The sequence below is a fragment of the Periplaneta americana genome, chromosome 1, assembly GCF_040183065.1.
Source record: "Periplaneta americana isolate PAMFEO1 chromosome 1, P.americana_PAMFEO1_priV1, whole genome shotgun sequence".
Taxonomy (NCBI): Eukaryota; Metazoa; Arthropoda; class Insecta; order Blattodea; family Blattidae; genus Periplaneta; species Periplaneta americana.
In genome coordinates, this window is record NC_091117.1 from 76,898,014 (window position 1) to 76,916,741 (window position 18,728).

The window sequence follows — 18,728 nt, forward strand, 5'->3', positions numbered from 1 at the left end:
ATTGCATGGTGTCATCATATCGATTCAACCCAGGACCGTACACAAGGGTGAGTTACCAGGTTTAACCCCCCTTGAACTTAAAAAAATACGTATTTAGATTTGAATATTTTATCCATAATCGTTTTCCCTTCTCCAGTTTTTCATTGTCAGAGTAACAAAATCTACATCGACATAAGGTATAGTCCTCCTACTCATCCTTCAATATAATCCCTGTGCTTTTTGCTGCGGAACATTCGAATTATAACTGACCTTGTAATAGAATGAAACCGACACAATATGAAATTAACTTGTGATTACATTCTTAATAAAAGGTACAACATGAGACAAAATTAACCTTTATATTTACTGAAAAAATAAACTTAAGGGAATTCTGAAGCACATTATTATTTTTTGTGACAAGAGTCTACTTTCATATCAGATATCTGGATTCAAATCCTGCTGAACAATGCCAAAATTGTTGTAAAAATCAGTGGAGTGTCTTCTTATGAAGAGGTCAGCGAGGTTTTTGGCATAGAATACAGTCAACAAAGTTCATGCAGTGAGAATGGAGTAGTTTTGGCTCAGAAAATAAATATTTTGAACAAGTTCCCCCACCCTCCAAATTTTATAGAATTCATATATGGTATACAAGAATTAACAGAGATATTGTGTGTGTTAGGGCTGAAGTCAATTACTCAGGTGTCCAGTTTTCTCTGCTATCATTTCTTCATTATCATTCTTGTATTGTAGGAAGAATCAAGAGAACCTTGTAACTTAATTTCTAGATATGGGGGGGGGGGGTGGACTTACTGTCTTCAGCAGTCTTTTTACTAACAGCATTAATTATTGATAACTGCTGAGAGTCATTTATACCCGAACCCACACTTTCGGAAGTCGAAATTGCGATAGGAAATCTGAAAAAGTACAAGTCTCCAGGTATCAATCAAATTCCAGCAGAATTAATACAAGAGGGTGGAAGCGCATTTTCTAGCGAAATTTATAAACTTGTACTTGCTATTTGAGAAAAAGAAATTGTACCAGAACAATGGAAGGAGTTCATAATTGTATCTATTTTTAAGAAGGGGGACAACACTGATTGTGGTAACTTTCGAGAAATATCACCTTTGTTGACATCATACAAAATTTTGTCCAATATTCTTTTGAGAAGATTAGATGAAATTATTGGGATCATCAGTGCGGTTTTAGGCATAATAGATCGACTATTGGTCAGATTTTTTGTATTCGACAGATATTGGAGAAAAAATGGGAGTATAAGAGTAGAGTACATCAGTTATTCATAGATTTCAAAAAGGCATATGATTCAGTTAAGAGAGAAGCTTTATATAATAATCTTATTGAATTTGATATTCCCAAGAAACTAGTTCAATTAATTAAAATGTATCTCAGTGAAACTTACAGCAAAGTCCGTATAGGCCAATTTCTATTTAATGCTTTTCCAATTCACTGTGGACTAAAGCAAGGAGATGCACTGTTACCTCTACTTTTTAACTTTGCTCTAGAATATGCCATTAGGAATGTTCAGGATAACAGGCAGGGTTTGGAATTGAACGGGTTACATCAGCTTCTTGTCTATGCAGATGACGTGAATATGTTAGGAGAAAATCCACAAAACATTAGCGAAAACACAGAAATTTTACTTGAAGCAATTAAAGCGATAGGTTTGGAAGCAAATCCCGAAAAAAACAAAGTATATGATTATGTCTCATAGACAGAGTATTGTACGAAATGGAAACATAAAAATTGAAGATTTAGCTTTCGAAGGGGTGGAAAAATTCAAATATCTTGGAGCAACAGTAACAAATATAAATGACATTCGGAAGGAAATTAAACGCAGAATAAATATGGAAAATCCGTGTTATTATTCGGTTGAGAAGCTTTTGTCATCTAGTCTGTTGTCAAAAAATCTGGAAGTTAGAATTTATAAAACAGTTATATTACCGGTTGTTCTGTATGGTTGTGAAACTTGGACTCTCACTTTGAGAGAGGAACGTAGGCTGTAATTTTTATAGTTCAAATTATTTTACCTTTAAAAAGTTTTTCTCTGTTCCTATTACATGAATTAGGAAACTGACTTATGGTTTTTGCATTTAGAAACAAGTTTTTGAGAGAAGAAAAATATTTACTTCCTAGTCTAATTTTCAGTTTTTTTTTAAAACCATTACTACTTCAACAATTGATTGTCCCAATATTTTAATTAATGCAATAAAATGGATGTGTCAGTTTATTTGTAACATATTTATGAGCTTTTGTGCAAATTTTCAGGCCAATCGAAAAAGTTTATTCACTAGAGTATTTTGAAGTCTAAAATGTGCCGAAATTCAGGAAGTTGAGAAAATAACCAATAAATAAAAACATCCACATCACAATATGTATTCACCTTAAAACTGTCCAGCTTCATATGTTGGGATTTAAGTAACATAGGGGTGAAGAAACTGCATATTATGAAAGGTGAATCATTAAGTTGTTTTTGAAACAGTCAACGAAATTTTCATTTTTTTTTTTTAATTTCCCCCCCCCCCCACTATTTTCACCGATCCATCGCTTTAACAAAATAACACATGTAATACTGTGCAGTGACCTGCCAATACACAGTACAAAAACACATAGGGTCAAATAGAGCTATTATTAAAAAAAAAATGCAATACTTTGCTGTAATTCTTCTGTCAAAACATACACAAATTTGAAAAAAATAAGTCATGCTCTTCTTTAGACATATATGAAGGATTTTTACTTAAATTACCGGTAATGGATAAAATTAAAAAAGTGTATCCTATAGGCATCCAACAAGGAAAACTCAGTGCGCAGAAACCAGCGGGCATGACTGTCTCGCGCAGATGACATATGCTCCCATTCCCAGCATGCTCTCACGCCTACTGCAGGAGAGTAAGAGGGGTATAGCATGTGTGCCGCGAGGAGTCTGAGCTGAGTTTTGCTTGTAGAATACCTATAATAGCCTTCTGTATGGGCTATTGTGATACAGGGATTTCCAATACAGTGCTATAAATCTGCCATATTATATAGAATAATGAAGCAAGACTATTGTGATACAGATGCTTAATGTATCACCTGTAAAAGTTTGGTTGAAATCACATTAAAATTGACTAAGATTTAACAACTTTTGTAATGACCTCTTTTTCCCATTAAAATTTATACAATTTACTGAAACTTTAACACATTACTGCCAATGCTAGAAAATTGCTTATGTCCAAATACACTTTTTGTGTATAAGGAAATAGATTGAGAAAATTATGATGCAGTTTATATTGCTAAAATAAATTAAAATACATTTTAAATGATGATGAATGCATTTTCAAAAGTTGTGTTAAATTTAGCAGTAAAAAGAATGACTGTCAAGCTAAAATTGGCAAGTAAATAAGAAAAAATAACACTACATGTGTAATTTCTTTAACTTATACTGTATTATAGGTTCCAACATGTCAATTCAAGCATCCTACAAGAGCTTAGAAATTATTATGAAATACCTCTCAAGAGGTAATAAATTACTTTAAGTTAGAAAATTAATCAACTTGGTCAATTTCTTTCATAATTATCATAATAGCCCTTCTCATTCACAGTGTTTATTAGAAAAAAATGAAGCTGGCACTATTCTGCATAAAAGGGAAATAAAAAAATTATTCTATCTTCATGCATTCAAATGCAATAACAAAAGTAAGCAAATATCACATTATTTTTTTTTTCAAACAACAAAACTATTTTTTCTTTTAATACATTTATGAGGCTCAAAGATTTTTTAAAATTTTTGTTCAGTATGGCTCCTTAAAGAGTATAAAATGTACAGTCTTAGAAAAAAATTGTCGCACAGATAAGTCCCAGAAAGAAGGCAGTGCACATGATGAGAGGACGAGCAATCTGGTTCACAAGAGAAGGACTAGCTGAGGTAATAAAGTTAGTTTTGTTTCGTTGTATGTCTGATCATGCACACTGCCTCCTTTCTGGAACTTACAAAGTATCTGTGCGACAAAACTTTTTTCTACGACTGTATTTCCATAATCGCAGTTTTAAATGTTTTCATACAGAGCCTTTGATACATTTTAAAAGTCTGTATCAAATTAGCCGGACTGTTTTACTGTATCATATAGCCCTACTTAATGAAAGCGCAGTTTAGTGACCTCTCCAGACAGGTTATGAATCACAACCAAATATTAACCTTTAAAAGCCAGAAGACTTATACCACAATTGCAATCAAATTTTTAACTCTTAGTTCGTATACCTGCATAATCGGGTAAATTCGTGTTGGGTTCGTTAGCCGAGCGGTTTAAGGCGCACAAGATATGTCCTGTCAGCATATCGTGCCTAAGAGCATATTCCGAACCTCAGCACTGACCAATCTGATGCCATCATGGTGTTCCAAATTTCAATGATGATGTCAATGATGCTCCACCACTGTCGCACCAATTCCATCAGCTTGCAGAGGTGGTGATAGTATCCATCAGCCAGCCACCATCAGTGAATCTGAATAATTTTGAGGGAAAAATTGTTCCGGGGCCGGGTATCGAACCTGGGACCTTTGGTTAAACGTACCAATGCTCTACCAACTGAGCTACCCAGGAACTCTACCCGACACCGATCCAACTTTTCCCTCTATATCCACAGACCTCATAGTGGGCTGACAACGTCAAGCAACCAACATTGAGTGCACACTAACTCTGTGAATCTGATTGATTCTTGTATAGGGCAGGAAGTACCAGACGAATGACATCATGCATTGGTTGTGTCATGGCAGTGTGTTCTGCTGTATTGTTTGTAATGAGCACAACGTAAAAAAATATGTTAATGCTTATGAACGAACATGTCAATGGACCAGTTATTACTACTGGTGGAAGCAATTGTTTATGCTCTCTTTTCTTTGAACGAGATGACAGTATGGAAATTTCGCAAAAATCTTGCTAACAGAGCACATACAACAACTTGTACAGCCTCCATGATGGCCATTGAATCTTCCAGCAGTTTTGTTCCTATTTTGCTGCAGCATGACGTTATCGATGTCCACTGGTCTGGTGAGATTCGAAATACACTGTAAGATTGCAGGTTTGTATTTCGGTCACTGCAGTCAATTAAGCCTGTGGTAAAGGATGGGGAGGGCCCATGTAAAACAATCGGTGTAATGGTATGCATGGAAGCTGATGGTGTTTCAGTTGACTACAGTTGAAATGATTTTGCTCCTTTTTTTAAGAAAGAAAAAAATAACAAAAAATGTTTTTAAATTATTTTAATGAAGTGCAATGTCATCAATGTTATATAAAATTAAAGAATATCAGTGTATTTTATATATAATGTACAATTTATAACGTATTATATCACGTCGTGACCATAATACTAGAAATAACACTGTAGTGGTAGCTCGCCTCTTGAAGGTTAAACATGCACTTAACAGCTGTGCTTGCATGGGTGGCATTCTCGGCTTAAGTCCCTTGTGGCTGCAGTACATCAAGCAAATAATAGCATTATATTAGTAGCAATATTAAACCGAAATATTTTTGTGTGTTATGTCATGTTTAGTATTATAAATAATTGGATATTAGAATAATTTTTACTTTATTTTTCAGTATCACACTTTTTGAATGCCCTGATCGCCTTAGTAACCTTGCTGTTGAAGAGTTCGGAAGATATGTGTCAGATCTTTTTGTGCAACTTGCAACATTTCCAGAAAGTACGGAGATACAAGAAATAGACCAACATAATCTTGAACAGACTTGTAAACATCTTGAAGACTTGATCAGTACCACGGTGCCTTCCTGTCTTGCCAACGAGGTTACAGCGAGATTGTTGAACCATCTAGACAAAACTTACAAAAAACTGCGTTGGACAGCTTACATAGACTGGTTAGACAATGTGGTTCATTTTTTAATAAATGCAATTTTACATCCTTCAGTTACAAAATTTGGAAAAGATAAGGATAAAGATCATTTCACTATACATGATGAACTGTATTGTGATTGGTTCCCTGCAATAGGCCTTACAGATTTACACAAATTGAAACATTTAAGAATAATCAGACTTGAAGATCTGCTTTCTGAAAATGATTGGTTTGGATTTCATGTTCCAGAGAATCTTGAAGAATTTGCCATTTGTTCTTGTAATGACAGAGTTTTGAAGTGTCTGTCATCATGTAAAGAATTGAAGGTTCTCGATATAAGAAACTCTTTTCTTGTCACTGACACAAGCATTGATTCTATATTAAAGTTTCAACAGTTAAGAGAATTGGATGTAGCATATACAAGCATTTCTGAACAAGGTTTAACAAGAATACTGGGAGTACTGGCTGAGACTGAAGTTTTTGTCCATGAGGACTGTTGTACAAAATCCTCAGATTTACTGACAGGTTTCTGCTGTACACACATCACATCAACTCAATTGAGATTACTTGCAGAGCATTTTCCTAATCTAACATCACTTTCATTTTTTGAGATTACATCTGTTAATCTATCTCCACTCACAGAGTTGAAACATTTAACAAATCTAGGACTTAATAATCTTCCATTTAGTCTTGTAAAAGACTTGCTTCAGAAAATAGGTAGCCAGCTCTCTCAGCTATCACTTACGTATGTTCATGGCACAGATTTGACATTCATAAACGAGAACTGTCCGTCCTTACAGTGCCTCCACCTGTATTTCATTCTCAATTCAGCAGATTTTGGTTTCCCAAGTGGACTCAGTTTATCAGAGTACTCTGAAAGGTTTCCTCTTCTTGAATTTCATTCAATTCAGTGCCTTGTACTTGAAGTGAGTGATTATACTTTAGCTGAGTATGTTGTATCCCAGTTTGTTAATCTTAAACGATTATACATACCTAATTTTGGAGGTGAGTCAATGTTCAACAAAATAGTTCAACGTAATTTGCTAGCACACTTGGAAATGTTCGTTTGTAGATATGGTTTTAGTGTTCTTGTAACACAGTTTTTTGAACACCATGCTATCATCACTAAATTTGATTCCATAGATAATAAAGAGCGCCATTTTCATGTCAAATTTGGAAACTGTTCATTATTATTTGACTGTGGAGAAATTTTCAGAACAAGATAGATAATTATGTACAACACTACATTGGCACAACCAGAGTTATTTAGAGTCACCAAGTTTTGAAAATGGATCAGTTCTGTTGGCAATAAAAAATACTAAGTTATTTTTGTGTAAAATTTGGAAGTTGTCTATTACTTCAAAAAAAAATAATAAATAAGATTTAAGAATAAAAATTTGTATGTCATTCAACATATTTAAGCAATACATAGTAGGTCTACTAAAATATTATCAATATTAAAATATTTATAAATATATTATACAGTAATACTGTTGAATTTCATTTATATTCTTGTATTCTGAAAGAAATTCCTATTGATGACTAGTTGGTGACTGATGATGTGTGGGAAAACTCTAGTTTTACATGTGCTAGAAGTAAATGTATGCAGACATAAAAAACGAAATCTGATGATTTAAATTTTTTCCTTTTGGATATAAATTCCGTTTTTACTGCAATTTGTAAATGCCTTAACACGTATTTTCGCGTAAAGTTATCCATAAGTGTCCGTTCTAAGAAAATTTAGGTTGTGGTGGAAGGGAAAATTGGCACTAATCTAGTGATTTATCGTATTTTCAGATTCTTTATACCCATAAGAATATTTAAATGGTAAAATGTTGGATATATGAAGACATGTAGTAATCTTCTAATATATAATTTTTTAATATTGGTATAGAACATTCATTAACTCTTGAAACCTACCTGCACATCATGGGAAAAAGAAAGTTTATGTACTGAGAAGGTTCCTCATTCGCTGCACTTCTAGCTAGCGAGCTCTCTTACCCAAACATAAGGTTCTTACTATATGTACGGTGTATGCTTGCATTTGGTTTCACGAGATAATAAATGACCTATAACTTACTTTCATAGAAATAGAAGATAAAGCACGAAGTTTTGTACAGTGTTATGTACTGATGTCAGTATTTCTGGACTCATGGTTTAAATGCAATCTAGTGGTATATTCTGCGTCTATTTGCATGTAGCTATAATTTTCATTCTATTTATGTCATTTATATCACAATTCCAGAATTTCTATTTCGTCTCTTGCGATTTCACTAAAATCATGTCTGCTTTTCACTACTTTCAAAGCAACAAACTGTTTGTCTACACAATCTCAACATAACCACACTGTGGAAAAGTAGCCCCAACCTAATTTTTAGTAACATGGTAAGTTATCTGCTTTCGAACACGTCTCCAATTTCAATAGGGTGATAACCCCCTTTCCTGTAATCTTCAGGATCTTCGTGGTCTTCATCCTCAATAGAGAAATGACACGGATCTTGTGAGTATGATCCAATGTCCTTTTCTTGTATTTCTAGCAAGAACCCATTTATTTAATCCATGTTGAATCTTTCGTACACTACTTTTAACATTTGATTATAAATAATTGATTAAATGGCGATCTTACACGTGTTAATTATGTAAGCATGTGTGGCTTACAGCTGTTTCGGTGTTACTTGACACCATCCTCAGAGGCTCGAGTTGACAGCACTGTAAATTATTGGCAATTGAAGATAGGTCGCCTAAGGTGGTGGGAAGAACGTTGTTTATGTTTCCAGCATAATTTCTGTAACATGAGGTAGAATCCCTAATATTTTCTTTTCTATCCTCTTTGAAAACTAGCCACCGGCTGAGGTGCTTGCCTGCCAATCCAGAGTTGCGCTCGGGCGCGGGTTCGATTCCCGCTTGGGCTTATAACTAAATACCTCACTCAGGGGTGTAGCAATGAAAAAAATCAGGGATATAACAATCATTCTCACTTCACTTATAATATTTTACAGATGTTTTTGTGTGTTGTAAGAAGGATATTGATGCATTTTCATTTTTATTTTTGCAGTTCAGACTTCACACATATGATAGTCTAATCTACATCTGATTCAATTAATCTGAGTAGGACGATGCATTTCTTCTACACAGTTCAAACAAATTACATCTGAATGAGGACAAATTCTCTTCAAGCAGTGGGAACAAGATTGCCTTGTGGTCTTGTTTCTTGTTCTACCACACATGTAGCACCTGCCAATACCTTCTGGCCGTGTTCTTTCTTCTTGGCCTGTTCGTGGAATGCTCTCCTCTTCTCTTTATTTCTCTTGGAATTGTGTGTCGGGTGATATCCTCGGAAATTACTCTTTATCAACTGCTGTGGTTATCTAGCATCCGAGTGAGATGAAGGTGATAATGCCAGTGAAATGAGTCCAGGCTCCAGCGCTGAAATATACCCAGCATTTGCTCTTAATGGGCTGAGGGAAAACCCTAGAAAGTCTCAACCAGGTAACTTGTCCCAAACAGAATTTTAACTCAGATCCGCTTCTTTCATGGTCAGGCATGCTAACCGTTACTCCACAGCGGTGAACATTAATAATGTTTCAGTTTCCTTTGAGTACATAACATATTTCATAAAATGATGCAAAAAAAAAAAAGCTGCATTCATCCAACCACTATGTTTTGTATGTTGTACAGGAACTATTCCTGGTGCACCTTTGATCATGTAATCCTTCAAATTGACACTTAGAAACACGATAAATGGTGGAATTTTATTCCCCATTGCATTAATGGTATTACATAGTCACTGAAGTGCTCCTTATTCATTGTTTGATACACTCTTAACACATACCGGTGTAATCACTGAATACTTTATGATATCTTTACTGTGTTAACTTTTGCAAAGTGCTCCTTTCTTGTGAAGTTGCTTGACCAACCTGTTTATCACCTTGCTAGGCTTATGGACGATAGCCTAGATCATGTATGTAACAGACAAGTCATCGCTATGTTAAAATCGGCAGCACTTTGAAGAGAACAACTGCCAGGATCGCCACCCATCTGCTGTAAACGAACACAAGATTGCAGTACAATTGCTAATGCAATTCAAATGGGAATTATGACGTGACTCCTTATGTAACAACTAGATGGCAGCATAGTAAACCTGACAAAAGTTGTTAACCTCAAAGCCTATAAGGCCGACCTATCTGGGTGTATATGATCTAGGATGATAGCCATGCCTTTTTCATCTATATTCCAAATGTTTTCAGAGCCTATACCTATCTCGATCTTGATTTTAATAAAACTCCAACAGTAGCATTAAAAGCAGATGAACGGGTAATACTAGTTGCTTCTGGGAGCCAAATCATTAAGTCTTAAGTTCTGGTACATGAAACTGCGAAACCAGTTATCCTGCAATAAAATTAATGTCCCAAGAAGCTGGATACTTTTTTGTCTCTTGCTTTGGAAAACTCAAATGCAATTCAATGGCAACCAACAGTTCCTAAGCCTTAATGGAGTTTTGTTGCCTTTTTTCAAATATATTGAAAGTATTGTTAAATACCTGGCTAACATATCCTGGTTGAAATGTTTTAGACTTGGTCTCATCTTATAACTTTGGTGTTAGCCTCGAAATCATTTTATCAATGTCAAATTTTGTAGCAGATTTTAAAGATAGTGTCCATCCCGCACCACACTACATTATCTACAGTCTCCATTTATGTGGTTGACATTTTCTTTGTTCGGCATCTCGTTTGTTTTTACAAAACAGTGGCATTCTTTAAAATCAAACCATGTAAATTACAATATCATTATAATGCGAGTTTTAATTTCTTATATTTTAACCTATCCATGTATTCTGAGTCCCTATCACCATGGCTACTACTGATAAGATTTTTTGTATTCGACAGATATTGGAGGAAAAACTGGGAGTATAAGGATACAGTACATCAGTCATTCATAGATTTCAAAAAGGCATATGACTCGGTTAAGAGAGAACTTTTATATGATATTCTTATTGAATTTGGTATTCCAAAGAAACTAGTTCGATTAATTGAAATGTGTCTCAGTGAAATGTACAGTAGAGTCCGTATAGGTCAGTTTCCATCTGATGCTTTCTCAATTCACTGCGGGCTAAAGCAAGAGATGCACTATAACTTTTACTTTTTAACTTTGCTCTAGAAATGCCATTAGGCAAGTCCAGGATAACAGAGAGGGTTTGAAATTGAACAGGTTGCATCAGCTGCTTGTCTATGCGGATGACGTGAATATGTTAGGAGAAAATCCACAAACGATTAGGGAAAACACAGAAATTTTACTTGAAGCAAGTAAAGAGTTAAGTTTGGAAGTAAATCCCGAAAAGACAAAGTATATGATTATGACTCATGACCAGAATATTGTACGAAATGGAAATATAAAAACTGGAAATTTATCCTTTGAATAGGTGGAAAAATTCAAATATCTTGGAGCAACAGTAACAAATATAAATGATACTTGGGAGAAAATTAAATGCAGAATAAATGTGGAAAATGCCTGCTATTATTCAGTTGAGAAGCTTTTGTCATCCAGTCTGCTATCAAGAAAGCTAAAAGTTAGAATTTATTAAACAGTTATATTAACGGTTGTTCTGTATGGTTGTGAAACTTGAACTCTCACTTTGAGAGAGGAATAGAGGTTAAAGGTGTTTGAGAATATGGATCTTAGGAAAATATCTGGGGCTAAGATGGATGAAGTTACAGGAGAATGGAGAAAGTTAAACAACACAGAACTGCACGCATTGTATTCTTCACCTGACATAATTAGGAACATTAAATTCAGACATTTAAGATGGGCAGGATATGTAGCATGTATGAGTGAGTGTTAGTTGGGAGACCAGATGGAAAAAAACCTTTGGGGAGGCCGAGACGTAGATGGGAGGATAACATTAGAATGGATTTGAGGGAAGTGGGTTAGGATGGTAGAGACTGGATTAATCTTGCTCAGGATAGGGACTAATGGCGGGCTTATGTGAGGGCGGCAATGAACCTCTCGGTTCCTTAAAAGCCATAAGTATGTATGTATTTTAAGCTATAGTCGGGGAGACTTAATACATATATCAACATTCCCTAAATTTGGTGCATCAGACTTTCCTTTCATACACAATGATCGTATACAATTTGATTAAATTCTAACCCAAAATAATCACATTGCTTAGTGGTATATTCACATAACACCAATCTGTATATTTATTTATTATTTTACAAATTAAAATAAATAGATTAAATATGCTTACTTTCACTATTGCAAAACAAATTACCGCTGTTTCTAAAATTATGGCAGCAAACCTAAGAGAATATAATATAAGCTACTGAGATACCGGTAATATTTACTAAAGAGTGTATACAAAACATACTGTATCAATCCTCTCACTATAATCTCCCAGTGTATTAACCCTCTCCTAGCTCCCCTAAACTTCTTAGAGGGAACTTTTAATTTCAGATGTTTTAATAGCTGGTTAGACGTGCTGCCAATAATCTGCTCATCCCAAAAGTGTACTTGATTCTTGAGCAATAAAATCAAAACACAAAGTCACATTGACAACTCTGTCAAATACATTTTCAACCTATGGTGCTGATGCTGTTCAAAAGCCATGAGTCATAAGTTACTTCATTTCATAGTACTGTATATTTACTGTACATCAATGTAAAATAATTACCGTACTCAAATATTATAAATATGTATATCACATACACATATAAACACGTGTGGGTGAGCACGTGCGCACACACACGTACGCACATACACACACGGAGCATATGCATGTACAGTATGTGTGTGCGTACGGATGTGGGAGAGACCATTTCAGATGATCTGACGAGACAAGATAATGATGAAGACGATAAAAGAATGTTCACAGTGAAAGTGTTATTGAATAGAATTCTAAAATAAATTTCACGAGGAGGTCTGTGATAAATGTAATATATGGAAAGTATTGGGAAGAATGTGCAATAACTCAATGCCATTTTTGTATCCACATAACAAATATGCAGACATGCAATTTCTTTATGGATTTTTTTTTTTTTTTTTTTTTTTTGGTAGCTGGTGTTTAGGTATATACAACACATTACTCCAGCTGTAAAATTCCACTTCACTATGCGTTTTCTTGTGTATTGGGTACTGTTTGAAACTGATAATCTGCTGAGTGCTCTATTGAAGTTTGAAAGAGAAGCAGTAGCCGATTTAAAGTTAAGGCCAATGTACTGGAGTATCACATTTGCCTATATAAACCCTGTATTCAGTTGTATATCAGAAATGCTTGAATGGTGATACAGCAATATTGTACTTCAAAAAAATATTATCTTGCCAGCACCTTAAATATTTAATGAATTGTTGAACCTTTAACAATACAAAAAAGGAATGTTTACTTATTATCAAGAAATGTAACAGTGTGTTAATTTTAACGGAGATTGATAAAACTCTCTTTTCCTTAAATCATATATTAAAATAGTTCTAACGGATTGTTAAACTGTAACATTTTTTTTTGTACTGAAAGAAAGCAACATACTTGCAGTGTTCAAAGTCCTATTCTTTACTTGTCATTCACATCCAGTACTACTACATCTCAGTAGCCTAAATCTTGAAGGATTGTTTTTCCAATTCAGTTTTTACGTCACATTATGGACACGACATAATCCTGGGTGTTTGAGAATTTTCAGTTCACAAATGCTGAAGTTACTAACAACTGTCACTGCAGCAGATAGTTTTCGATTATACAGTCAACTCTGGATATAGTGACCATTTGCGGACTTGCATATTTCGTTCACTAAATCCGAAGTGTCTCTCCCCTAACCTTAAATGACAGGAATGAATGAAATGTATTGTGAACAAGAAAATGAAATACTATACATAATTAAAATATTTCATTTTTGTGGAATGGATTACACTGTATACTGTTACTCACAGTTGATTTACTTAAACTGTGCCGTCGACCCACATCCGGTTGCGAAAGAACACGTTCATTGTCACTTATAATATCCGCCTTATCTTCCAAAGAAAACACTTTGCGCTTTGACATGTTTATACAGTACATTCAGTGTTCGAACATTAGAAACAGAGTGCTGAGACAACACTGTTATGGTGTGACTGCGTACTCAGCCTTGAAATTTCCTGAGTCACTTAATAGAAACTGAGAGGATGCTGATGGAGTTTGAATGTCATCGGAATCTTGCCTTCATTTATGCTCTGAACATAATATCTGTCCCATTTTAATAAAAAAAGACAATTTCATTTTCCGTTGTTTCGATGCTATCCGTCGTAATGGAAATGTTTCTGAGAACAAAAGGCAACCCTTTGACAGTGCAGGATTAGAAATAACAATAGAGTAGTGTGCTTGAGAACGGAATGGCAACTCTTCAATGATGGAGTAAGGCAAGGTCGTCACACTTTGCCTGGATTTACAGTACAACTCATTGTCTAGGAATCACTAATCCTACCTTTGTCCTTTGACTAAAAGAGTAAGAAACTTAGAATGTTGTTCTGAACACATTCTTTCAATTTTATACAAGAAGGTCTGAATTGAAATAAGAATTTGTCAGGATACAACTTTTGTAACTTCAATTTTTAAGGTTCACTATAACCAAAGTGAGGGTTCACTATAAATGAAAAAATTAATGTACTTTTTAATGTATGTGGGTCGGGACCAAGATTTAGATTCACTATAGCCGAATGTTCACTATAACAGAGTTCACTATATCCAGAGTTGACTGTACATCCTTATATTTTCTTATATTATCTCTGTTATAAAGTTCATAGGTGCATACTGTGAAAGCTCAATGTTCTGCTTATATGAGGGTGTATTGAAAAGTAATGCCTTCTAATTTTTTGTGTTATTGTTAACAAATTTAGGAGTACTAGCTGTCATACATTCTACTCAGTTAACTTTCCTGCTTCAGTTTCGTACCTCTGCTGCTAGAAGCTCTGAATTATAGTCTGAAACATGACGGCATGTAACAGCACTATGTTGGTGCGTCTGAAGGAGTGTGTTGTGATAAAGTTTATGATGGCAGAAAATGTGGCTCCAATTTACATTCATCAGGAGAATGAAGTCTGTTTATGGAGATGAATGTATAGACATTGGTACTGTGCTACGTTGATCTGTTTGTGCTGTACCTGGTATCACTCTCTACTTATGTGGCAAAGGACGGAGCATGTACAGGCAATAATCACAGAACTGAGATTCCGAAAACTTTGTGCACAATGTGACTTGGTTTCACTGTCTTTTATCATCCTCCATACAGTCCCGATCTGGAGCCATCAGATTTTCATCTGTGCCCAAAACTTAAAGAACACCTGAAAGAACCTCTCTTAATTCTGACGATGCAGTGCAGACACAAGTGAGGCTGTGATTCTGTTGTCAAAGTGAAATATTCTACAGTCACAGTATCAAGAAAATGATCTTCTATTGGGAGAGATGTGTTGATCGCCAGGGTGACTATGCATAGAAATAATTATATAGATATGAACAATAAAGTTGTAGGAAGTTATCACTTTTTGTTTTACTCAAATAACTAGCCATTTTCAAATAAAAAATTAGGAGGCAAAACCTTTCATAACACACTCGTATCAGAGAATAATTTGAGGGCTTAAAGACAGACAATGCTATCTCCAAAATTGTAACTTTACAGGAGATAGGAAAAAGGTAGACATCAGTGTTTATTTTATTATTATTGATTTATTTTTGCAAATAATTGATTAGAAATGTTGGCTTAAAAAATATTCACTTACAACTTTACTGAAGGCGTTATTTATAAACTTTAGAGTCTTAACATCCTTTGGCACTAAGTGTAACTCCTACATTCGTAGTTAGCATCATATAAAAACAAAATTAAGTGTATTAAACTTCATCTTTCTTTTTATATCATGCAATCAGTAATTCCATACATGGTCAAAACAGGTCATTACAAAAAGAATAATTAGCATTGAATTATAAATAATGAAGAAACAAATTATTTCTTCATTTTAAGCCATAATTGACAGCATAAAATCATTAATATAGATCCTACTGTCATGTTGACACTTAAAGCTGAATGCCCACTAGAGGCATGAACAAGGCACAGCTTCGAATGACATGCCTCCCCCCCCCCCCAAAATCAGTCTCAGTTCTAATGTAATAAGTGCAACATGTCTAGTGTGTCTCAGGATGAAATGTTTCTGTTAACCCTATGGGCCCAGATGGAGGAGGAAGAGAAAACGTGAGAGGTTAGAATGAGAGTTCATGAGATCAACACCAAAAGAGGTTTTTTCGGTAAACATCATCCTTTTTCCAAACCTCTTAAGAGACAGAAAGAAATTTTATGATAATCATTATCTCCTAGGTCAGTGGTAATCAATCAATGATATGCATACCCCTAGGTGTATGCAGGGTTGTCTCATGGGGTATGCATCCCACTGACTAGGTATGTAAAAATTGTGAGATATTTTGTTATACTTGTCGATAATTATTACAATTTACATATTTTCTTTTACAATATCAACTATTTTTCCTTGCTTCAGTAACATTTTACATAATTCATTACTATTATTATTGCTTTCATATACAACATTAATCATAATCTTTTTTTTTTTTTTCATATATAATTGCAATGCAGTTTGGGGGTTCGAAGACAAAAATTGTACTTTGGAGGTATGCTAGCAAAAATGATTGAATACCACTATCTTAGATCGTACAGGTTCTTGTACTCTTGCACTTGCACAAGTGCTGTTGATCATTTGTCAACCATATTTGAAATAAAACAAGTCCAATTAATATTGATTCAAAGAAGAAATTGCGTTATGCATATTAAATTTATGTAACTCACAAATTATTTACTTTAATAATAACCAATAGATGTTTTCAAATACAAGTAGCTCAACAAACACTTGCTTTTTGTATATATCTCTATTTTCAACAGCAACAGCAAGCTTTCTTTTGCCCAGACAACATCACACTCATAATATGGCCATTGTACTAATAATATCATAGACCTATATAAGATTTTTTATTAGAGCCTACTTACTACTGAAATACTGGGTTGCATTGCAAATATTTCCTCTTCACATTCTTGTAAGACTCTCAGAGACCCAGAATCCAATGAAGGACATGGCCTACTTTCGATATTGAATGAAGTATCAACTGTATTTTGGGAAACCAGAATCATCTTTCTTTTTCTAGAGCTAAGTCAGCTATTAATCTTACTCTGCTATTATAATTGCACATGTTTAAGCTGTTGGAATGTCAAAATCTTAATTAAGAATAACAGTTCTTCAATGAACCATGTAAAAATAATGAAAACATGGTAACAATAACTGATAGAAGCAAAAAAGGCCACACTGTTGCCTAACTTCGAAAAGATTAAAGAAAATATCAAAGAACGTTATCTCTATTTAATGTTTATAAATGTTAATAATTGATTACACATAGTGTCGAATAACTATGTCTAGGTGGAGTTCTTTAACAATATATCTTTATAATCGTTAAAGAGAAACATGACGTCTTGGCAGTAAGTATGTGAGGACCATTTTTGTGTTATTTTACAACCTTTAACTAAAAAATTCGATTTTTTAGTTAAGCATTCTTTGACTTTAAGTCCTCGAATTTCTACTTTCATGTTATAATGTAAAAGCATTTGGATTCCTTCTGTAATATCTGAGCTTGTGTTTAATAAAATGAATATTGAACTCTATATTAAAGAGGTTTATTTAATACAATTGAAACACATTGGATTGAAATTTTGATCTCACCAGACAGTCACAACAAATCCATTTCATTTGTGTGCATGAAATCTGTATAAACTTCCTTCAACAATCCTGTTCGTGTCAGTTTCCAATTCCTAACCTTAGATTTTCACTACCATTCTGTAGTAAGTCATTTATTAGGGAAGGCACTTAAACTCCCTCATAGCATTAGCAGTAGACAAAATTAAGAACAAAAGTGCAATTTCTTTTAGCAATAAATATTTGTACAAGAAACGAAAACAACTAAAAACAAAATAATACTTGATGTTTATGTAAATGGAACGAAAATATCACTGATTTAAATATTATACAAGAAAAAGTTAACATTCTGCCAGATCTAAATGAATCACATGATGATTCACTTATACGTTATAAATTTTCGCTGACAGTCAATTCGAACCTTTTTGTAAGTTAAGCTATGTGAACTAAGAGAACCCTTAAACGCAACCTCAAGAACTAGCCCAAGGGACTTCCTGATTGATGATACTAGAATAAACTGAAAGAAATTCTGAACTACCTTCTGAAGAGGTTCATATCTTATGACATCTGCAGCGAGAGGTATACATGCAAGGCAACGTAGAATATGTAGGTTAAAACTTTTTAACAGAATCCAGTGTTTTTTTAATTTGTTATTTTACGATCTTTATCAATTACTATGGTTATCTAGCGTCTGAGTCAGATGAAGTTGATAATGCCAGTGAAATGAGACCAGGCTCCAACACCGAAAGTTACCCACATTTGCTCTGAATGGATTGAGAGAAAATCCCGGTAAAAACCTCAATCAGGTAACTTGTCCCAACGAGAATTTGAACCCAGGCCCGCTTGTTTTACGGTCAGGCAGGCTGTTACTTCACAGTGGTGGACAATTCAGTGTTTTTAAACCTTCAAACTCTTTGTCTCCCCAGAATGTGTACTCTGCAAGGGACCGAACACCAGATGGAGTTTATATTATTACAGAGCATGATAAAATTAAACTCCTTTCCCACCCTCAAGTAGTCTGCTGTCCTTGAAATAGGACCACTTGGTAAGTGGCAGAAACCTGCACAACGGCCCAGCCCATGGGCTGCTTCACAGTCTCGCATGGAACAAGATCATGAAGTCACCACACTGGTTGGGCCAGGCTGCTTGTGTAGCAGTTTTGTGCGGTGATTGGTATCAAGGCATCAAACCCAAGTCTTCTCTT

The 18,728-nt window shown here is 34.6% G+C and overlaps 1 protein-coding gene across 1 annotated transcript in view; it reads left to right on the forward strand.

Annotated features, from left to right (window-relative positions):
- LOC138696840 (uncharacterized) overlaps positions 1 to 16,530 on the forward strand; it is a 33,966-nt gene extending 17,436 nt beyond the window's left edge. Inside the window, exon 2 of the mRNA XM_069822289.1 lies at positions 5,568 to 16,530. Coding sequence (XP_069678390.1) covers positions 5,568 to 7,044 — 1,477 coding nt within the window. The 3' untranslated portion in view covers positions 7,045 to 16,530. The remainder of the gene's footprint in view (positions 1 to 5,567) is intronic.
- Positions 16,531 to 18,728: the final 2,198 nt, after the last annotated feature.